The following is a 17,311-nucleotide window of genomic DNA, read 5'->3' as shown; positions in this document are numbered from 1 at the left end:
GAGAATTCCTAGTTTCCAATGCCGTCCTTTAATATTTTACAGGGATACAGATAGAAAATAGTATCTGAAAGACACAGCTACACATGGTGATAAGTACTTGGCAAAAAAATATAGTCTTTATTAGTTACAGCACAGTAAAACTAACAAGGTTTTTCATTGATGTAACATTTCTCCACTCTCTTTCTATGTCACCTCTATAGAGTCCAATGAAACCAACCTGGCTAGAGCTCTGGGTGAGTTACTTTTTCAACTTTCAACAATAACATTCTACCATAGGCACCTGAGCAATAGTGCAAGTGCATCCCCATTATTCAGTAAGGGGGTGGAAGTTATAGTTTTGCGACTCCAATAGATAAAAGTACACGTTTTGACCATGCTTTCTATCCAAGTTTAAGTGGGAATTCCGGTATTTTTCAACCTGAGCCAATGAGGGTGTGTAAATGAATGGTACTAAGACATTTTTTTGTTTTGTTTAGTTCTTTAGTTTTTGTAAGAACTGTTCATTTACAAACCCACGTTTATAAACACAGGTCCCAGGTAAAAACCAAAACAAAAAACATAATTACCCTGTAAGGCCACTGTTGGTTCTCCTATACTTGGAAGGGAAGGGTGGAGTATCCAATTGGCTGTAATGTGCAACCTCAACACATGATGCACCTAAATCCTACATGCTGAACCTTTAACAGATTTCCACTTCGTATCTGGAAAAAATATTATGTGGAAGGTGAGAAAACGATACATACAGTACATCCTTGAAGAGACAGATGTGACATTGAATGTTAAAAGTGTTGTACACAAGGCAACATTAGCTGTAGCAGCCACTGTATATAGTGGCATAGCATATTATCAACCACACTTAAGCTGACAGTTCACAAATAAACATGCAGATGTTGGTAAAGAGAATTCAGTTTCTGGCCACCTTGTGTGTCATCCTCCACTTTTATTAAGGAGATGATTCAGTAGAGCTGAATAGTAATTGATTCTCTTCTAGGTGCAGTAATATTTGATGAGTTGATCAGGACATGTCTGTCCAGCGTGAAAGTCCTGAGTCAGCACCACGCTCTCATCACTTCACATCATCGTGCTGTAAGTATGCAAGCAAGTGAAGATGCAACCCACTTTCTGACTCAATAGCTATGTCATACACACTGTTTATAAATGTTTTAGTAAACTGGATATGTGTCTACTTGTCTGACTGACTGATTTTGCTGCTAGTTTTATAAAATATAAAGGGCATACCTCCACCAAGGCCCAACAGGAAAAAAAACAACTGGATCCGGCCCCAGTGATCTGGATCCACACCAAACTTGAATGGGCTCTTCTTGCTTGACCCATATTACATCCTTAAATTACGTTTTGTGTTAATTCATTCAGTAGTTTATGCGTGACCCTGCTAACTAACAGACAACACAGGGGAAACATAACCTCCTTGATAGAGGTAAAACGACAGGTATGTTGTGATATTCAACATCTGTTAATCACCTCTGACAATTTCTCATAAATCTGGTACTTTTTTGAATTTTTTTGAATAATTACTCACAGAAAACAGGTGAGTGCTATAAAAATTGTCAGGTGAATGTTAGAATGTATCCAGTTTTTGTCCATTTCATATGGTAGCCCCTAGTTTGATATTCACTGTGTGTTCCAGTCCACTAAACCTGTCTAAAAGTGGTCAGAGGACACAGGGTCAACTCGTGGGCTATTAGGCAAGACACTAATCAACTATTGAACCAACAGAGTCTCATCAGATCTCTATCTGTTGCGTGTGTGTGCGCATGTGATGGGACGATAAGATTGCATTTAATGACTATTGACGAATGGAATTGTAGAGCAGCAGGAAGCACACAGGATTGAGGGAGAGAAAAGAAATGAGGAATAGAGGAAAGAAGCAAAGAGTAGTCTGCTGCTACTGAGAGTCAATAACACAGGAAGACACTTTAATTACCATCAGCCAGCCTAGATTAACTTTTATTGGCCGCTGGACAGGGAGACATAGTTAACGTGTCTGAATCCGTCTGAGTAAAGTTTGTTTTGCCCACTGAAACAACTACTGTGTGATTGAACTGCTATGTGGAAACACAGTTATTAAGACTAATAATACTTCCAGTTGGTTTCATAGAATGATTTTATTGCACTAAATGTGCAGTCAGCCACTAAGGTTGGTTCATTACTTTTTGGGTTATGTTTACATATTTAGTAATTCATAGCAGAAGATGAGAAAACAAATAACATCTTTTCCTTAAAATTTTTTTATATATATGACCAAACCAATTAATTTAATTTAATAATTTGTTTATTTTGATACCAGAAGTCGTTACTTTGGCAACACAATATGCCACCATCCTCTTTTCAACCTAGTCTGACAACGTTTTCTAGAAAGACTAAGAGATATTTTGAGCATCATTATAAACTTCTGTCTGCAGAAGCTGTTTGCTAACAATAGCCCATTTTTTGTTAGATTAATGATATACAGTAGCTCCAGCACAGCAGGTACTGTATATTAACGACCATGTAGTTGTATGCGCTGCCTATCAACAGCGTACACATGAGGTTTGTTTACCAGCAACATATTTCAGAAGACCACCTGTTGCCTCTGATTTGCAAATGGTAGAACATGTAAAATAACAAGAGCATAACAATATTGCATCTTTCCTCGTCCTGTGAGAACACAGATGAAATAGCATTTTACTATTTTTGTAGTGGCTGCAAAGCAAATTGTGTGAAATTCATCGTTGGTTGCAAATGTGGTGTTTTTGCCCCACTGTACAATAAGCAGAAAGATGACTCTTGTAGAGGGCAAAATCAGAAAACTGGGGAGAAGAAAAAGGAGAAATAACACACACACCCCATCCAGGCTTTTGATGGTTGTGATATTAATACACAGGCCATCAAGTGGTGGACAACATCCTTTGTACTTTTCTTTCTCTGGCTTTCAATGTAATGACCTCACACGCACTCACTCAGCATTAGTGTTGTTTCTATGGTAATATTGGTAATCATGCAAATTCATGCAATACAGATTCATGCCTAAATAAAGGCTTTGACAGTGGCGGAAGTACATTTTCTCTCTGTGTGTGTGTGTGTGTGTGTGTGTGAGAGATCAAAGAAAGCACTCAACAGTGTATTTCCATAGTAATTTGATCCTCTGTGACAGTGGTCTATGTGGTTGATGGCCACTGAATTAATATAGAACAGTGTCTTCTATTCAGTCTCATCTAAATATATCTGTTTTTAGATTTGCTGTATATCAAGTAGGATTTCAGAGGAAGGGATGAGATTGCTTTTATTGATATACTTTTTTTTACCCCGAACTAAAAGGACATGGGACCAAATTAAACTATCGGCTATAATTATACTGTTCATATTCAACAGTTAGATCTTAGATGTAAAATAATTTATCATCACAAGGATCACAATTCATTCTGCCTGATTCTTCAGAGGGAACCCTTTGGAATCGCTTCTACTTTTCTGCATTATTTGTTCATGTAATGTGATCCGGTCTCTGTCCAAGTCACAAGTGGAAGACAACGTGCTGAAGCTAATTACATACACGAATTATGATATTTTGTGTTTTTACTGAAACGTGCTGGTGGGAAAAGTAAGTGAACTATTTATTAACTGCTCGAAGCTTCTCTGGTTACAATAATTTCCTTTCTTATGGAACTGCTCCAGATCATCCACATTCATAGGATGTCTGTTGTTGAAGCGCTCTGTAGAGTCATTCTACAAAAATTCGAATGCGTTAAGGTCTGATCTCTGACTGGGCCACGTCTATAGGTCGATTGTCTTAGTTTGTAAGTAAATTGACTTCCATGTTTAGGCTCATGTTCCTGCTGCATCCCCTAACTTCTACTGAGCTTCAGCTGGCGAACAGCCACCCTGACATTATCCTGCAGTACCTTGAAAATTAATTTTCCCCTCCATGATTGCGAGCTGTCTAGGCCCAGAGGCAACAAAGCTGCCCCAACTAATAGGCCCCCCTCTACTTTGTTTCACTGTTGGGATGATGATTTTATGTTGGTCTGAACAGTTTATAATTAGTTTCATCCGAGAATAAAAACATTTTGCCAGTAGTGTTGTGGAGTGTCAAGGTGCACTTTGGCAAACTTCTACGCTGTGCTTTTGGAGTCAACTTATTCTGACACCCCCTTCTTGGGAGGCTAGCCGCTGAGCTAAATAATCTGCATTCTAGCTGTGGACTGATGAATATCTAAACGTTTTGAGATTACTCCGTAACCTTTTCCATCTTTATGCAAATCAACAGTTCTCGATTGTAAGTCTTGTGAGACCTCTTACTTTGTAAGGCCCAGTTTGATGATTTGTGTGCTCTTAGTTAAAATAGTATATTTGTTCATGATTGTAACTTAAATGAGGATCTGGCCATGTTTTTAAAGGGTTCACTAACTTTTTATGCCAATGTAGTTCATCAGCCTCTTCCAGAGTATTGTAGTCAAGGACCAATACAGTGTAATGTGTTAATTTTTGGGGGTCTTAATATTTCTCTTAAAGGTTGTGGATGCCATCCTGCCTCCTCTGACAACACTGGCTTTCAGCAAAAATGGTAAGAGTATTGGTGAGTCGTTTCGGGGAGAGTGGAAAGAGAGAGAGAGAGAGAGAGAGAGAGAGAGAGTTGAAACAGAAAAGGAGCAGAAATAGAAGTAAATGTCAGAGTAAAGACTACGGAAGAGCAGAGCAAATAGCAGAGGTGAATAAGTGGAAGAGGCATTTATAATGATAGAGCAAAATAGCAAAAGGACATAATGACATTCACCTTTATTTCATGTGATATTCACCTTTCTTCCCCATAGATAGATAGATAGATAGATAGATAGATAGATAGATACAGTAGATGGATTGATTGATTGATATTAGCACAATGTTATTCAGCTGTTGAGTGTCACTGATTTTGTGTAAAATATGAATACATTTTTTTTTCTGTGTTTATGTTACAGTGGAGTGCTCTGTAGTTGTTTTGATGGTGCTGTCCGAACTCAGTCTCACCCATAGGTCTCACCCTGTTGGTCCACGATGGTGATAGTTCTAATAAAGATGAGAAGACGAAGGAAAAGACAGAAACTCTCATTTACAAAACTATTCAGACGTTTACTCTGGCTCTCTAAAGTGTGGTCAAGTGCATTGTTGCTTTGATTATCCTTGAGATGTGTCAGGAATTGGTCTGAGTTCATCCAGTTTAATTCAATTGATTGGACGTAGTGTAGAAAGGCAAACATCTGTTTATGTAAAGTCCCACAATTCACACAGCGTGCGATAAAATTCTGTCGAGGCTTTGATCAGGACAAGGGCATAAAACTATTTTAAAGAGTTGGGTGTTTCTAAAAGCAGGGTGACCACAATGATTGTGAAATGGCAGCAGTTTGGGACCAGCAGGATTCTGCAAGATATTCAAGAATCCATTGGTCACTCAGCAGAGCCTCAGAAGTCCTCTGCAGAGATGAAAATAATGACCACCAACTCAGCCAACTCCATCAATCAGGCCTTAATTGTAGAGCAGCTAGACTGAAGCCACTTGAAGTAAAAAGCATGTGACAGCCCAGTAGGAAATAACTATATATACTCTGAGAACATGATATGTTGCTCGGGTTGTTTATCTCATGTCATCCTATGTCGGTAGGGGGTGGTAATTAGCTGTGAACTCATTAAGAACCAGAGTTGGTGAATGTCGTGCCATTATTACTGCTAAAAGGTGACCTGCAGCGCTCTCTCACTGCTCCACTCTTAATATATCAAACTTACACAGAAACATTTTTATGAATTAATAATCATACTGTAATAATAATTGTGATAACTCAATCGTTAACAGGTCCACTCAAGATCTTGGGGTTTCCTTCAGTCAAGCTAATTGTACATATTACCTGATACTCATGGTGTTAAACAACATTATTCAAAATCGTACCTCTATCCTCCTTAAAAATAGAATATACAAACTTGTTTTTGTTCTGCTTCTGTGGTAATCGTCACATCCAAGTACTTGACATGAACAAGCATCTGTCTTTATGAGTGTTGACATCCAAAGATCATACAATACTGTAGAGAGCAGAGACAGTCATGCAGTAACAAAAATAGACATTGACATTTGTGTTATTTTTTCTCACAATACTACTCTCCCTACATATCTACCCTGCCAAAATGTCCTCATTTCTATCAATTTTGTCTTGTGCATTGCCTCTTGTTCACTTTTATTTCCACCCCCATTTCTCTTCCTCATATCTCCCCCTTGTCCTCTCCCCTTGCCTCTCAAATTCTCGCCTCTGCTCTTCTTCCCACATTTCCTTTTTCTCTCCTCCTCCTATTATGAATCTGGTTTCCCCCTCCCCCTCTGCTCTGTGCTCTCTCTCCAGATCTGTTCCAGTTTACACTCTGTTACTAATGATCAGAACAGTGTATTAATAATTAACACTACGAAAGCCAAATGTTGTACTCATGAATGTTTGTGTTTAGGTATGAATCTCTTCTTCAAGCTGCAGAGCCTGTCCCGCTCTACGCACTCAAACTGCTGGTATCAATGACGGAATACAGCAGGCAGACACAAAGGTACTGTACACAAAGCAAAGGTCCCTCATAAGTCACACACAATCAATCACACACACAGACAGAGAAGGCATCGTAAGACCAAAATGTGACTGTACTATTCTAAGTATTAACACCATAGTTTACTGCTTTTATATTATACATCTATTAATGTTGGTCCTATGTACAGCAGCACAGACTGACATGCAAACCTTCTCTATAGATGCTGGTCAGGCACCTCTTAAAATCCATTATTCCTTCTAAAAGTAACTGAAAGTATATGTGGACAATAGGTTTGTATGGAGATATTCCATTATTATTGCTCTCTGTCCAAAACCAAGCTTTGGTTGTATTGGAGCGTTTTGCAGTCCGAGCAAATAAACACACACAAATACACTCAGGCACATTTTAGGCTCTGAATGTGTGATGTTTCAATGCCAAGGCCAGTCACTCCCAGTCCAGCACTGTGAATCACTAATAAGTGTTTCTAATTCAAAACCATGCACTCACAGATGCATACATGTACACACAAACACACAAACCTACCATTGGTAGTGTTTTATTTACTCACTACAGTACAGAACATACAGATGTACACAAATAATCATTATTTATTGACGTCGCTGATACACATTCACAGCTAACAGCAACATCAGCACAGCAACTCCAATGCCAGTGATCTACAGTGAAAACGCCAATGTTTTCTACATTAGTAATCAGTTTAGTGGCAGGTATAAGCTGCTGTATCAGCTAAGATGTGTAAAGACTTGACATGTTGTGCAGATATATATCTTGGCACACTAGCTACTCCTGAAGAGCTTTGTTAAAAAAGTGTAATGCACATGCTTGAAATATACAGCTCCAAGGCAAAATGATTGTTTCTGTTAAGATTCACTGCTGCATAATGTTGAAGTAATTAAAATACAAAATAAGTTCTAAGGAAGCAGCCTTCTGACACCAAAATAAAGAGGTAATATGTTACAGAGAATCTGCTGATCCCTATTCTAATATTGAGATTGACTCACCTTGTGTATGTCTGTGTGGGGGTCTTTTAGTGCGTGCCCTGATGTATGTGTGCTTGATCGATGTGTTTGATCGATGTGTTCTGACAGCAGCTGTCAGTAAATCTTGATTCTCTGGTCACCTGTCTTCTCTTTTCAGCTGTTGACAGACACAGAATGTGAGGGTGAAAATAAAGGAGCAGAGAGAGAGAATGGGAGAGAGAAAATGGGAAAGGCAAGTGATGGATGGAGGGGTTGATGGAAGGACAGATGGAGGAAGTAAGAAAGAGATGTGAAGAGAGATTGAGGAAGATGAATGGAAGTAAGAGTGGGCAATCTTCCTACAAAGTCATACCATGACCTTTTTAATGAACAATAACAATCCACAATCTGAATTGTGATCTTTCTTCCCAACTTTGTAATGTACTGTCAAGAAAATCCGGACTCTAACTAGCCAGACTTATGTATTTGCATCATTTAAAACACAATATTGCATTGACAACACTGTTTGTAAATGGTACATCTGTGTGTTAAATCCCACAGCTTTTAACGGCACCAAGAATTTGATCACCTGGGTCATCTTTTTCCATCGTTTACTGCTGATATCATATTGTGACTGTTAATATTTAGTTTGTCCCTTATTTTTTCCTCCTCTTCCATCCACTCATTTAATCTACTTCAACCATTATAACTTAATAAACCTCTTATCACTAATGCCATACTCTTCGTCCATCTCCATCCATCCCTCCCAGAGTTCAAAGTTCACCCACATAGGAGAGTAGGCCCCTACTTCTCTTATCAGTTATATTAGCCCTTCTCATCTTTGTCCTTCTCTTCCTCCCTCTCTCCTCATCCCCTCCTTCCTTGACACAAGTAGAGTGATGTGAACTTTACAAATTGGTGTCAGCACTCTTCTCTCTACATCTGTTTTTTCCTCTGACATTATTAACAATATTTTACTTTTTTTTGCTCTCTCCCTCGTTCTCTTTCTCTCGCATCTCTAATTTATTAACATTAGTCCACATTTCTGTCTTTCCCTGTGCCCTCTCTCCACAACTCACCCTCCATCACTGCGGTTATACAATCAGAAATTAAATTGCCTGGGTCTTGGTTAGATAAGTGTGGCTATGAAGCCAGCCGTGCGGTAATTAGATGGTAAATTGGGGACATTAACGTTGGGAAGGCAGCCTGCTGTCTCTCTCTACATTATCACAGCCCAGACACACCTTCAAACAACTACATTTACTGTGACCTTTAGCCAAAGAACCTCGTGCTCTGTGTGTGTGTGTGTGCACGCGCGCGCGCCTGCGCGTGTGTGGCCTTGTATGCTTAAATGTCCTTCTACTGGATCTATCTGCAAATTGTATGTGGATGCGGCCTTTTCACACATTATGCTTATCAACTTAGTATAAGGTTTTATTTTCTCATGGTTTACCTTGCTTAAATATTGTGTCGGAATTTTTAGAAGAATATCTACTGTATCTTAAACCTTCATAATTCTTGCCTGTGTGTCTTTTACTTTATCATTCGTTAATAGCTTGACTTAGACTTAAGCCATTACATCATGAAATGGCTCCAGTCCAACTCTCTCAATACCAGAGAAAAGAGGAATCACTAGGTGTTAACGACACCTAGTGATTCCTCTGGTGATCATTTTCACATGTTAAAAGCATGTTATTGCATGCAGGAGTCTGTTTTTTTGCGCTGCTCTCTAGCATGAATAAATGCATAAAGAAAATGTTAAATACTCTTTAGATGATATAAAAACGAGAGATTTGTCACTCATGAATAATTAGACCATCCTTTTGATTATAGGTTAAAATTACTTCCTACTGCTAAAATACTGTATAACCTCACTATACTTGGTGTTTATAATGTTTTCACTTGAAATATTTTATTAAGGTCCATGCTGCCTTTTCAAAACCATCATGATTCAGTTTGATCTATTACTGTTTAATTGACAGCAGCAATATCTGACTACAGTGGAGCATGGGTTAATCTAGTTTAAAGCCTTTCCTTATTGTTATACTATATTCTCTATTATAGAGCTGGTGATGTATGACTACTGCAGTGAGGGCCGTCTTATGTTCTATTATTGGCAGTGTGTTGTGCTCTGGTCTGTTCAGTGTCTGGGCACACTGTCTATTGATGTATGGCTGGTAGGTGGACGATGGTCGAGTTTATCATGTCACGCTGGCCTGGCCTGTCCTCTCATGTCTCAGGCTGTCACCTCACTAATGGGAGTTCATCCATCATATTTGTAAACACGTACGTACACACACACACACACACACACTCACGAGCACACACACACTTATGCCTTCATAAAAGACCTAACATAGAGTACTGAGCAAAATAGCAAAAGTACATCCTTAATCTCTGGATTCATTCATCTTGTCAAGTAAAAAACTGCTCCCACTGAAATACCTGAGCCCTGTGTGTCTACATGCACCCTGTGCCTACAGCCAGTGAGACATCTAAATATAAATACATGGATTAAGTCACTATTCAGCTGAAAAATAGTTCCTTTTTGCTGCTTTGTGGCAAACTGCAGATATAATCCAGACCCAATTCTCCAGAATTCAGGTCTTGTCTGAAAATGGTTTAACAAGACTTGTTCAAGGTAATAGACTTGTCAAAGTTGGCAGAAAATGTCCCAGTCTAACAATCTAACCATGCAGTCTTCTAGTTTTACCAAATTAGTATTACAACTAAGAAGTTCAAATGAGGTACATGATCCCCGAGAAGACTGAAGCAGCTGAAGTTACTCTTTTGTCCAATAAATCTTTCTTTTTCAGATGCTGACTGTGAGCTGAGAAGTTGGTGTATTTGTGGGGAATATGTCAGCAAATGTTTAGTTTAAAAAAAGTGTAAAAGGTAGCATGTATGACTGAAGCAAAAATACTTTGATTCAACAAGGATGAAGAGATATATATATATATATATATATATAACGAATGACAGACGTGTGAGATTCCAAAAATAAATTCATTCATAAAATAATGTTACAAGAATGAGCTCGAAATGGTAAAGAAACTTAATATTAACAGAATAAAGTCATAATATTACCAAAAAAAGTCATAATCGTAAAAGAGAAAAGACAAAATTTTTCTAGGAAAAGCTGCTACGAGAAACAATGCTCTCTGGAGTTTCACTCCTTCTTTATCCAAAATCTTAGACCAGTCTCATTCTGAAACTATGAAACCTCTTTGAAAATCATGCAGCTGTAACCAACGATATACAGTCGACCACTATCAAACATTTCCTTTTCCACAAAAGAGGCAAATTTCTTAAAGTCTGTGTGGTTCCTTCTTCAGAATAGACACAGTTTCTTACACAATCTTTCCAAAGTCCTGATACTTATGATAATGTGGTGCTGATGTGTATTACGGTAAGTATTATGGTATATGTGAAACTTGTTCAAAGATGCTCCACATTCCTCATTTAAACAGCCTAAAATTATGACTTCACTGTTATAATATGACTTTATTCTTAAAATTTGAGAATTTTTTTTCCTTCAATGTGGCTCTAATACCCAGTGGTAATAAATTAGGCAATTGACTTGTTTAGAAAAATAATAATTTAATCCGTAAAAAAGGAATGTCAAAAGTTACGAAAACAAAAGTTACGAAAAACTTGTTAACACCTCTAGAGGGCAGTAACATTTAGTATTTCGGCATTTCTACAAGAACTTATATTAAATGACAAAAGCTTCTCAGTTAATATGCACCATACGTAGGTCCCATCCCGTTCAGTCCCAAAAGAGCATGTGACGAGGTGCAACATAATGTTTGTAACTGTAGGACACTGTTGAATCAGCTTGTTTAAAGGTGGCCTCCATGAATGGCCTGACGCCTGTCGGACAAACTATAAATCATAGTTAGAGTGAGGACAGATTTTTTAAATCAATGGTCAGGCTTTGTTGCCTTCAGTATATTAACACCTGTCTGACTTTAGGCAGCTTTGTTCCCACTGCAGCCTGAATGCCTTCTTCTTTCCAATACACACAGTGTGTAGGTGTGTGTGAATATGTGTGGACAATCCAAGCACACAGCAGTTGGTTGTGAACCTCAATCAGTAAGGGAAAAGACTGTCATTTCTAATATACTGTTGACATTCACATCTCTCTCTCTCTCTCTCTCTCTCTCTCTCTCTCTCTCTCTCTCTCTCTCTCACATCACTCTTTTCTTTTCACTCTCTACTCCCCTCTTCCACCCAGTTGTTTCTCACCTCCTCTGTCCACCCTCTGTTCTATGTCCTAATCCTCTCCTCTCACATCCCACCTTCTCTCTTCTCATCACCAAATGTAATCTTCTCTTACCTGATCTTCCCCTTAAATCTCATCTCCTCTACCCGTGTCCTTGCCTCTCTCCGTCCTCACCTCGTCTCACTTCATCTGCTCTCATCATGTCTCCACTTTTCGTCTCTACCCTCTCGCCAATCCCACTGGTACCAGAAAGGAGTCGTTGTAGCGGAACTTCAACCATAATGAAGATGAAACCTTCCAGTGTGTGTGCATGTGCAAGTGTGTATGTGAGCAGTGCAGTGAATTGCTGCTAAATTTAATTAATTCCTCTCCCGCCCTTTTCTATCTCTCATCCAGTCTGCGTTTTCTCTCTCTCTCCCTTTTAGGTTGATCAAACGCAGTAGGATCCTACCAACAGTTTTTCAGCTCATTATGGTAAGAAACCAATCTCAGTAAATCAGTTAATCAATTAGTCTCAATTCAAACAATCAGTAAATCACTCGGTCATTCAGTCACTCAGCAAAACTAACCCAGTTATCCCAATCTGTGTTATTTTGTCATTTCTGCTCTGTTTTATTACAGCTCCTTCCTTCTCTTACCTCTCACTAACTCCATCTAACCTTATAGATGTATTTATGTAAATTAATCCAAGTGGTGTTGAACTATTAGAGGGCTTGTGTAATTGACTGGCAGGTCAGCAATAGAGAGGGAGAAGGGTTGATAGAGTGGGAATATGGACTTCACTATTCAGAGTGCACACACACAGCACATATACACACAAACACCTCAGCACTTGTCTGTTATCAGCGAAGCATAACAACGTTTCCAGCAGACAATTTATTTCACCTGACCCTCTTTGCATATACGCACAATCTAATTCACCCACCGACAAGCACAACACAATATGTTTTCAGAAAATCAAAACACTTGTGCTGCAACAAACATCTTATGCTTTACACACACACACACACACACACACGAAATGTGCTCACACGTTCTCACTTAATAATCAGTGTTCTGCATGGCTGCCCATCCAGCCCTGACTAGCTGATGCAGAATGTTAAATACTGTTATCCACAGCGTGATTAACTTTTCTCCTGATTGTTTACTCCTGTCTGAAGCAGTCATGTCAGGATCCATTAGTGCCGTCTGTATTGCTAACATGTGGATTGATTTATGCTGCCTGAAACACTCTGATCTGGATTGATTGGCCCGTCACTGGTGATCACACTTGTCATGGAGAAACTCACCTAATTGTATTTGTCGAGATGATGAAGTAGTTCTGCTTCAGACATTAAAGGGCCTCAGGAAGCCATTTAGACCATGCTTCTTAATTGGTTGGTTGCTGCGCCTGAGGAGGCAGACTATTCACACCAGGTTACAGTCAAATACATTTGAAAATCTTGCCTTATTTAAACATACTGTAAGTACGTACACCTTGGCTACTAAGGTTGTAATGCTCTGAGTCAAGGGGCAGGACAGTGAGTCTTCAAGTTAAACATCATTTTTCTTTGACATTCCTTGTTGTTTTTTGCCGGCGTTACGCTTTCAGTGATGTGCACAAAGTCTTTTCATGGCTTGTTAGCCCATAAAGATCACAATAAATTAGCTGTGTCATTTGTTGGTACTGACAGGCAAGTTGTCCTAGGTGTGGATTGATGTCGTTGTCTTTCAGCCTCAGGCTACAGTGCATGATGAGTACCAGTCAGGCTTATCATACCGTACACAGATCACACTGATGCGCACAGACCCTGCAGGCAGAGCTGGTGCATCCCAGAGAGGATCAAATAGTGAAATGAGGGCAGGAGAGAGAAGGAGAAGAGAATTAGGGAGGAGAGAAGATTTTTGAGAAGGAGAAAGAGGAGAGGAAGAGAGTAAATTAAGGAAAAGCAAACGAGAAGGAGTCCGTGAGAGTGCAAAGAAATAGAAGTAGGAGGAAAGTGGCGACTGCAGTCTGGCTCCCTCTTTTTAAAACGATCTATTATCACAGGTCACGAATCCACCATCCTCTGATAGGTTAATTAGAATTTTTTGCTCAACATTGAACCTAATATACACTTACAGTTCACAGTAGATCAAATATGTAATTATAAATAAAACACAACAGTGCATATACCAGACAGTTTCTTTTCTCTTGCTGGTTGGCTTCTGTGCTGTGTGACCCAATACTAGTATTAGTAATACTTAACTAATTTGTCATTTTGGGGGGTCCTGCCCACAGTTTCACAGATTTGTGTGTAATAATGCTTGTGGGAAAAAAACAACACCCTAGGTACAGTACATGGTGCGAAAAAAAAAAAGCTAAATGCCTTAAAGACTTTTTAAAAATTGCCTTTATTCAAAAGCCATGCTTTTGCAATCTACTCTATAAATAGAGGCTCCAACTAATAGCACTTGTCGGAGCGCATACCTCCTCCACCAAGGCCAAACAGTTCCCTTAAAATTGAATCAAGCCGCACCAAATTGTACACACCCTTAGATATCAGTTCCTTAAATATGCATCAAGAGTCATATATTATTCCCCTGGAAAATTTGTGAAAATGTAAAAAAAATATGCCACATCTCGCAAAAAAATGAATTAAATATTCTTGGATCAATCCGTCTGTCCAGATCAATGGCAAAAGGTAATGGGTGTCTTTCTTAGCCCATGTCCCATTGTTACACTGACTGAACATCTTTTCAGCAGTTGTATGTTGCAGTTGCAGCAGTAATGGACAGGGGTGAATAACATGGAAGTTGATCATTTGGAACTAAAGCTTCCAATTTTGGGTTAAGCAGCATACATGTGTTTTTACTAAGAAAGATGTATGCCTTTAAAACAGATTCGAATCCATCGAATGGTTATCCATAATGGTGTGTTTGTGTTTTTATAACTCTGCATACACACATACACAAACCACTGCCTATTGCGATGTGACCCTAACCCACTATCTTATCTTATCATAGTCCTATTATAATTATTTACATTAATAATCTCAGGTCACATATAGTTTGTTGTTCAACAGTAGATGTTAGAAGTGCTAATAAAGTTACAAAACATATGGAATACTGGCTGTTGGAAGATCTCCTGTAACTTTCTCTCTCATTTTAGGCCAATAGAACTCATGTTAACAGTGGGATGGTCCAAAATGCAGTTGCCTTGCTGTGTAACCTCACTGAAGATTCAGTCTGTGTGCATGTGTGTGTGTGTACTTTTACAGTATAACTTGAGGACCAATTTGAGCCTAGAACCTATAGAGTGAGGATATTTTGGCCGGTCCTCACTTTCTAACCCACTTTTAATGGTACAAACGTGTGTCTGTGGGTGTGTGTGTGTGTGGCAGAGGGATGGTGAAACTCAATAATATTAGAATTTCTTGTCGATTCTGCATGATTCGAATGGATCCAGTGAGGGGTGGAGTAATTCATAATGTACGACTTGTGGGAGGACATTTTTCAGAAGTTTTCAGGATCATTTTAGGCCCATTTGAGGAACCAAGACATAGTTTGGGATTTGGACTAACATTAGAAGGAAGGAATAATAAGCAGCTGAAATCTAGCGTTACATAATAAATCCACTAAATTAAAAATGTTCACAAGAATAAAAATACAAACACTCCTCTCTGCCTCTGTCTGTCTCTCTCTCTCTTTCTGCCTCTGTTTCTCTCTCCCTCATAATTTAGTTTCTCATTTCGTGTATCTTTTTCTCTGCACCTCTTTCCCTTCACCACCCAAAAAACACCATAACTATCAACCCCTCCTCTCCCTCCATTTCTATTGGGTCAGCAGTACAGCAGTTCAGTAGTCAGCATCATTATCATCCAATCACCTCTCCTCTCAACACGAAACTGTCAACCCAGCACTAATACTGGCCAGGCAATTAACACTATCTCTCTCTCTCTTGCTCACTCTCTCTTTCTCTCCTCTCCGCTCATCTCCTCTTCTCTCCTCTCCTCCTCTGTTACCCTTTGCCATATTAACTTGTTCTCATCGTCTTATCCATCCTTTTCCTCATCTATCCAGTTTTCTAATCAGCTCACATCTCGCTCCCTTTTCCTCCTCTCTTCTGGCTTCCCTCCATTCCCATTTTTACCTCTCCCCTAGCCTCTATTTTGGGCTCCTCTTCTATCTTCTTCTCCCCTTTCTACACTCTTTTTGTTGTGGTTCACTCTAGATCGGTGTGGTGATGGCAGAAAGGAGGGAGAGGGAGAGAAGAGGAGAAGGGAGGAAGCATGTATAATTGGCTTTTTAAGGTGTGACAGAAAGAGGAAGGGAAGGGTGGTGTGTGAGCATGTATTTGTGAGTGTGTGTTGGAAGGCAATGAAATAGACAGTGAAGATGCACACTGTGCTTGTGTTAATATATCTGTGCGTATGCTTCCCTGTTTGTGTGTGTGTTGGGTGGGTGTGGGGGACGGTGGATGCAGGAGCACCCAGTATCTGTGTGTGTGTGTGTGTGTGAGAGAGAGACAGAGGGAGGAGATGACGTTTATAATTGGGTAGATTTGCTTCTGACTGAGATAATACCCCCTGGGGAATGAAGACAGAGGGAGTAAAGGGAGAGAGACAGAGATAGGGAGGAAGAACAGAACAAAGAAAGAAAGAAAAAGAAGAGAAAGGCATGAAAGACAAGAAGGAAAGCAAAACGGGAGGTAAAAAGGGCAACACGGAGCAAGAATGAACTATAGAGAAAGAATATGGGCATTCGGGTGAGACGACAGGGAGGTGGGATTAGATGATAGAGGAGAAAACTGGAGGATGAAGTTTGTGACAGTTTGATAGAGGGAGAGATAGAGAGGCGGGAGAGGAAGAGTAACTTGATTGGGGAGTAAGAGACACTCCCTTAACAAAGTTTGTTGTGGATTGTTCTGTTTCGAACAGACTAATGTGGAATGTCTTGGTTATTATCTGATTATATAATCATATGAAGCCTTGCCTCTCCCAAGGGCAAGTTTGAGAATCATTTTGTAGGTACATTGACAAGCAGCCTGCATGATTTAATAAGAACATGATACACGTAGAGCATGTAGAACAGCCAAACTCTGTTTGCATCTTAAGCAAGCCCTCAACTTGGTCTTAGGCTGTGGTGCTGACAGGGTGTCAGTTAATTAAAGCATGTATGTCCTTTAATTAATTAAAGTCTTCAGGGGCTCTGTGTGTCTTCACAATCCTTGAAGGTCTTTGAGGTTCCTCATCGGGTTTGATCCATCACCAATCTTTGTTATTTCTCCTGACCTTCTGTGAGAAGCTCAGAGGAGTTTTTTAGGTAATTGCTTCTGTGCTGCTGTTTCCATTTATAAATTGCCATTTGAAATTGGGCTCAGGTTATTTCCCCAAAGGTGTTTAAAAGTTTATAATGATTCTTCCACACCATGTCCATATGTGTCCAATCAATAAAAATGCCCTCTGGTATCATTTATACCACAGCCATCTTCCATATTAATGTTTTTTATAGTAGCAAGCATCCAGTAGGTGACTGAATTGACAGTTTAACAATCAATCAGAAATAACAAATTCAAGGTTTCACTTTGTGTCTTCAGTTTATTCAGTTCATTGAT

The 17,311-nt window shown here is 39.3% G+C and overlaps 1 protein-coding gene across 1 annotated transcript in view; it reads left to right on the top strand.

The window, feature by feature from the left end:
• Nucleotides 1-17,311, top strand: part of ulk4 (unc-51 like kinase 4) — a 76,974-nt gene that overhangs the window by 35,570 nt on the left and 24,093 nt on the right. Inside the window, exons 13-19 of the mRNA XM_034610388.1 lie at nucleotides 187-233; nucleotides 992-1,086; nucleotides 4,510-4,561; nucleotides 4,953-5,031; nucleotides 6,460-6,552; nucleotides 12,162-12,210; nucleotides 14,867-14,945. Coding sequence (XP_034466279.1) covers nucleotides 187-233; nucleotides 992-1,086; nucleotides 4,510-4,561; nucleotides 4,953-5,031; nucleotides 6,460-6,552; nucleotides 12,162-12,210; nucleotides 14,867-14,945 — 494 coding nt within the window. The remainder of the gene's footprint in view (nucleotides 1-186; nucleotides 234-991; nucleotides 1,087-4,509; nucleotides 4,562-4,952; nucleotides 5,032-6,459; nucleotides 6,553-12,161; nucleotides 12,211-14,866; nucleotides 14,946-17,311) is intronic.

Source organism: Hippoglossus hippoglossus, chromosome 16 (genome assembly GCF_009819705.1).
Source record: "Hippoglossus hippoglossus isolate fHipHip1 chromosome 16, fHipHip1.pri, whole genome shotgun sequence".
NCBI classification, from domain to species: Eukaryota; Metazoa; Chordata; class Actinopteri; order Pleuronectiformes; family Pleuronectidae; genus Hippoglossus; species Hippoglossus hippoglossus.
This window is presented reverse-complemented; position numbering and strand designations above follow the sequence as displayed.